This window comes from Penaeus vannamei, chromosome 31 (genome assembly GCF_042767895.1).
Source record: "Penaeus vannamei isolate JL-2024 chromosome 31, ASM4276789v1, whole genome shotgun sequence".
In the NCBI taxonomy this organism is placed as follows: Eukaryota; Metazoa; Arthropoda; class Malacostraca; order Decapoda; family Penaeidae; genus Penaeus; species Penaeus vannamei.
This window is the reverse complement of record NC_091579.1, coordinates 6,005,327-6,010,326: the sequence shown is the minus strand read 5'-3', so window position 1 is coordinate 6,010,326 and position 5,000 is coordinate 6,005,327. Positions and strand designations below refer to the sequence as shown.

The following is a 5,000-nucleotide window of genomic DNA, read 5'->3' as shown; positions in this document are numbered from 1 at the left end:
GAGAGAGAAAGAGAGAGAAGGCGAGAGAGAGAGAGAGAGAGAAGGGGTGAGAAAGAGAGAGAGAGAGAGGCACACAAACAGACAGACAAAGAAAGAAAGAGAGAGAGATTGAAAAGAGAGAGAGAGAGAGAGAGAGAGAGAGAGATTGTGATAGAGAAAGAGAGAGAGAGAGAGAGAAAAGAAAGACTGAGAGAGAGGAATAAATTCACACAAACTTGTAAAGCCAGAGACATATTCAAAGAAGGTAAAAAGAATTAAAAAAACACACACAGGAAAGAACGACAGTAAGATAGAAAGATAATGACCGAAAGAGAGAAAGAAAGAGAAGAGAATAAAGAGAGCGAGAGAGAGAGAGAGAGAGAGACAAAAACCATGCTTTCAAGACCAGCTGTTCCCTTCCAGTGCTTGCTTGCATTCTTTGTGTTTGCAATCATCCAGGAGGAACATTAAGCCTTTTTTCATTGCATTTTCTTCCCCCAATAAAAGTGTCAAAAATCTCTTTCTCTTTTCCAAATACTTGATTTTTAAGGAGGGAGGCGGGAGAGGGGGGAGGGGGAGGGGTGGGGGTGATGGGTATTAGGGTGTGGGGGGGAGGGAGGTACAGATTAACCGTTATAAAAGATTGAAATCCAATTATCTCCTCAAAACAAAAAAATGTATATGATCGGTTGAACGTTATGGATAAAAGGAGGATGTATATAGAATAATGATAAAATAAAAGGAGGAAAGGGAGGAGAAGACGAAGAAGAAGAAGAAGAAAGGAGAAGATGGAATGTGAAAGCCTGTGTGCTGAGAGAGGTCGAAATCATTTCATTTTTAATCGGACAAAAAGTTATTTTTTCTTCTCTTCTTTTCTTTTTTTTCTTTTTTTTTCTGTTTTTTCTTTTTCTTTTTCTTTTTTTTTCTCTAGTCCAGGTACGGTTATGTATTAGTTAGGCTACTTAAGAACCTGCTCTTGTGTTTTGATGAGTTTGTTTGTGGATGGGAAGAAACAGCGAGAAAGAGAGAGAGAGAGAGAGAGAGAGAGAGAGAGAGAGAGAGAGAGAGAGAGAGACAGACAGACAGACAGATAGACAGACAGACAGATAGAGATAGAGAGAGAGAAAGATAGAGAAACAGGATAGAGAGACTGAAAGAGAGAAAGAGGCAGATAAAGAGAGGGGGAGAGAGGGAGAGAGATCCATAGATCGAAATAAAAGAAATACACAGATAAAATAAAAATCGAGACAAATAGACAAAGGACAATTGGGAACTTTACAAAAAAAAAAAAAAAAAAAAAAAAAAAAAAAAAAAAAAAAAACTTATGAATCATTTCTAGAGTTTTGACGAATTCCAGAGTTACCAGCGCTATGACACAGTGTTACCATATTTACATAGCTGTCAGGAGCAAGCATTATTCACCGCTTGGTATTAGTATGCATGAGATCCCACGTGCATGATTGAGAGTATGCATTTGGTGTATGCGATTGCATGCAACTGCACAGATTTACTTGCCTGATTGTGCTTTTGAACGCATGATTCTGCAAATTCTCTCGGGCTTTTAATACTTTGAAGTGCGTGGATGGCTCGCCTTGCAATATATGGCCTTAATAGTGCAGTGAAAGTAATAATTGTATGCATATGCAGTGTGCAAAGAGTCTATGAGAGTGTGTGTGTGGTTTAATGCCACGAACTGATCTGCTGTTGGCTCGAATTAGCGGTCTCGTATTTGCATGAAAACTGTACGTTGCAATTGATATGATAATCTTGCACAGCTGATACGTGAACAGATCGGTATTATGTTCATTTCTCTGCTGTTTTTTTGGGCCTCCGTTTCGTCTCTTTTCTTCAGGTTTTGTGTCCATCATGAGGTTTATCGTCTTTTTTGTTGCAGATGATTCATTCGGTTCTTGCAATGGTCATTTTAAACGCATTCTGAATACCGCAGGAAATGAAAGGAACTAGAACACTGATCTGATAAAAGAAGACATAGGAAAGCAAGCAGATAGCATTTACCGAAGGAGGAAATAAAGGAGAATGTATAGGTACAGAATCATTTTATATATATATATATATATATATATATATATATATATATATATATATATATATATATATATATATATATATATATAATCCAGGATATAGAAATAAAGACAAAGGCTTAATAAAACACTTAATATAATAGATACACATATCCATACACTGCAAAAATGATTCCAAAAATAACCATACAAGATACAAACACATAAACCACAAAAATAAAAATAAAATTGAAAAACTGAAAATCAAAAATATCTTAATCTTCACATCCAATTTTTAAAAGGCTAACCCAAATGGCCAAAGGTCATGTGAGGTCAGCTCTCACGTTAAATGAACAGGTGCCAGTGCAAGTGTTCAGAGATGATAGTTCACAAGTGTTCAGTGTAGGTAGCTTGAGATCGGGTTTTTAGTTCATGGAAAATGCTTGTTGTATTTCCTCTTGTTTTGTGGTAAAAGTTGGGGTGTTAAAAGTTTATTTTTCTCAATTTTATTATCATTTATGAATTTATTTTTTGGTAAATCTAAGTTTATTTTTCTCACTTTATTGTCATTAATTTATTTATTTTTGATAGATTAGTTAATTTTTCTCACTTTGTTATTATTAATGAATTTATTTTTTAATAGAGTAAAGTTTATTTTTCTTATTTTATTTTTTCGATGTGTAATAGAAAATAGTCATTTATCATTCCGTTATTTTTATCACCTTTTCTCTCTAAATCAAACATAATAAACACCTAAACAGATATATAAACACCCCCCCCCCCCTTCGTTTATTAGAAAAATAACTTAGAAAATAACACCCCACCCCCCCTTCATTTATTAGGAAAATAATATAAAACTAGATAAACAGATCTTAGAAAATATCACCCCCCCCTCCATTTATTAGGAAAATAACGAAAAAAAAAGATAAACAGATATCGAAAGATCAAGATGCCATATATATCTCCACCTGAAAAAAAATATACATGTCTTACAACGCCTCGAACAAGCAACAAAAACAAAAGATTTCCCCTAACAAGAACCAGGATTCATTCACCTGATTTTTGTGGCGGGTTAAGTCGCAAGGTCGTGACGTCACGAGTGTATTATGACGTCAGGGAATCCCCGTGACGTAGGCGTGACGTGGGTGATAACGTCAGAGAAAAAAATGGCGGCGCAGAAGGACTTTTGGTTTTATTGTCTTATGCGACCTTTCGATCCGTTGCGAAGGAAGGGGGAGAGACAAGGATAAGATAAAGGGGGGGAGAAGAGGAGGAAATGGAGAAAGAGGTGGATAATGAGGTGAAAGAAAGAGAGAATGGAAAGAGAGAAAGAAAAGATGACGAATTACAGGAAGGAGAATAAGAGAGAGGAAAGACTGATGAAAAGTGGGAGAAGAGAAGAAGGAAGAAAGACGGAGAAGAAGAGAGAGTGAAGGAAAAAAGAAAAGATTTAGGAAATAATGATTTAATTCAGATATAACATAGACTTTGAATTAAACTAAAACTAATATTAAAATTCATGATATGAGTCACCGAATAAAACAAATAACAATTTCTATAAACAGAAAAATTTAAATATTTATTTTATCAAACTTTAACAAGAAATTAACAGACTTCTACAAATACAAACACGCCTAATATCATTATCATCATTACTATCATCACCATCATTATCATCATCTTCAATATCATTTTTATCCTCTTCATCATCACTGTCATCATTATCATCATCTTCAAAATCATCATTATCATCTTCATAATCACTATCATCATTATCATCATCACCAATATTATCATTATCATCATCATCACTATCAGCATCATCATCACCAATATCATCATCATCACCAATATTACCATCATCATCGCTATCACCAATATTATCATTACCATCATCATCATCAATATCATCATTACCATCTTTATCAATATTATCCTCAATATCATCATCATCACCATCATCGTTATCGTCTTCATCATCACTATCATTATCATCACCATCTTCAATATCACTATCATCATCAATATCATCACCACCATCATCCTTATCATCATCATCATCACCACTATCACCAATATCACTATCATTATTATCATCATCATCACCAATATCATCACCATCATCATCACCAATATCATCAACATCATCATCATCATCATCATCATCACCATCACCATCATCACCACCATCATCACCACCATCATCACCATCATCCTCATCATCATCACCACCACCATCATCAAACTCATCACCATCACACAAACACACACACACACACACAGCCACCAACAAGCGCTCAGACGCACGCACGCACGCACGCGCACGCTCTCTCCCGCCGGAAATGGTTACAAATAACTGAACACGGAGATCGGTGGCCTTTTGGTGTTCATCCGATTGCAATATCTATTTTCGTTGAATCTGTTGCATGCAGGGGCTTAAGAGGAAGTCTAAAGAGTGGGAATCCTATTTTCAAAATTTCGGATTATTTATTTTATTTTATTCATGTATTTATTTTTTCTATTTTTTATTTATTTATTTTTCTATTTTTTATTTATTTATTTTTCTATTTTTTATTTATTTATTTTTCTATTTTTTGTTTATTTATTTATTATTTTCTGTTTATTTATTTATTTATTTATTTATTTCTGTTTCATTTTTTATTTATCATCTTTTTTTCTTTTTTTTGGGGGGGGGGGGCGACAGTGTTATCGTTTTTTCTGTTTTAAAGTGTTGTTATCATTATGATTTTTGGTGTTCTTGTCATTATCATTATCATCATCTTCATTATTGTTATCATCATCTTCATCGTCATTATTATCGTTATCATCATAATAATCATCATCATTTTCATTATCACCATAATCATCATCATCATTTTCATTATCATCATAATCATCATCATCATCATTTTCATTATCATCATAATCATCATCATAATTACCGTTATCATAATCATCATCATAATTACATTTATCATAATCATCATAATCACCGTT

At 34.0% G+C, this 5,000-nt stretch overlaps 1 protein-coding gene across 1 annotated transcript in view; it reads right to left on the bottom strand.

The window, feature by feature from the left end:
- Nucleotides 1–1,844, bottom strand: part of LOC138867623 (uncharacterized) — a 19,662-nt gene extending 17,818 nt beyond the window's left edge. The window contains exon 1 of the mRNA XM_070144129.1: nucleotides 1,726–1,844. Within this exon, the coding sequence (XP_070000230.1) occupies nucleotides 1,726–1,844 (119 nt within the window). The remainder of the gene's footprint in view (nucleotides 1–1,725) is intronic.
- Nucleotides 1,845–5,000: the final 3,156 nt, after the last annotated feature.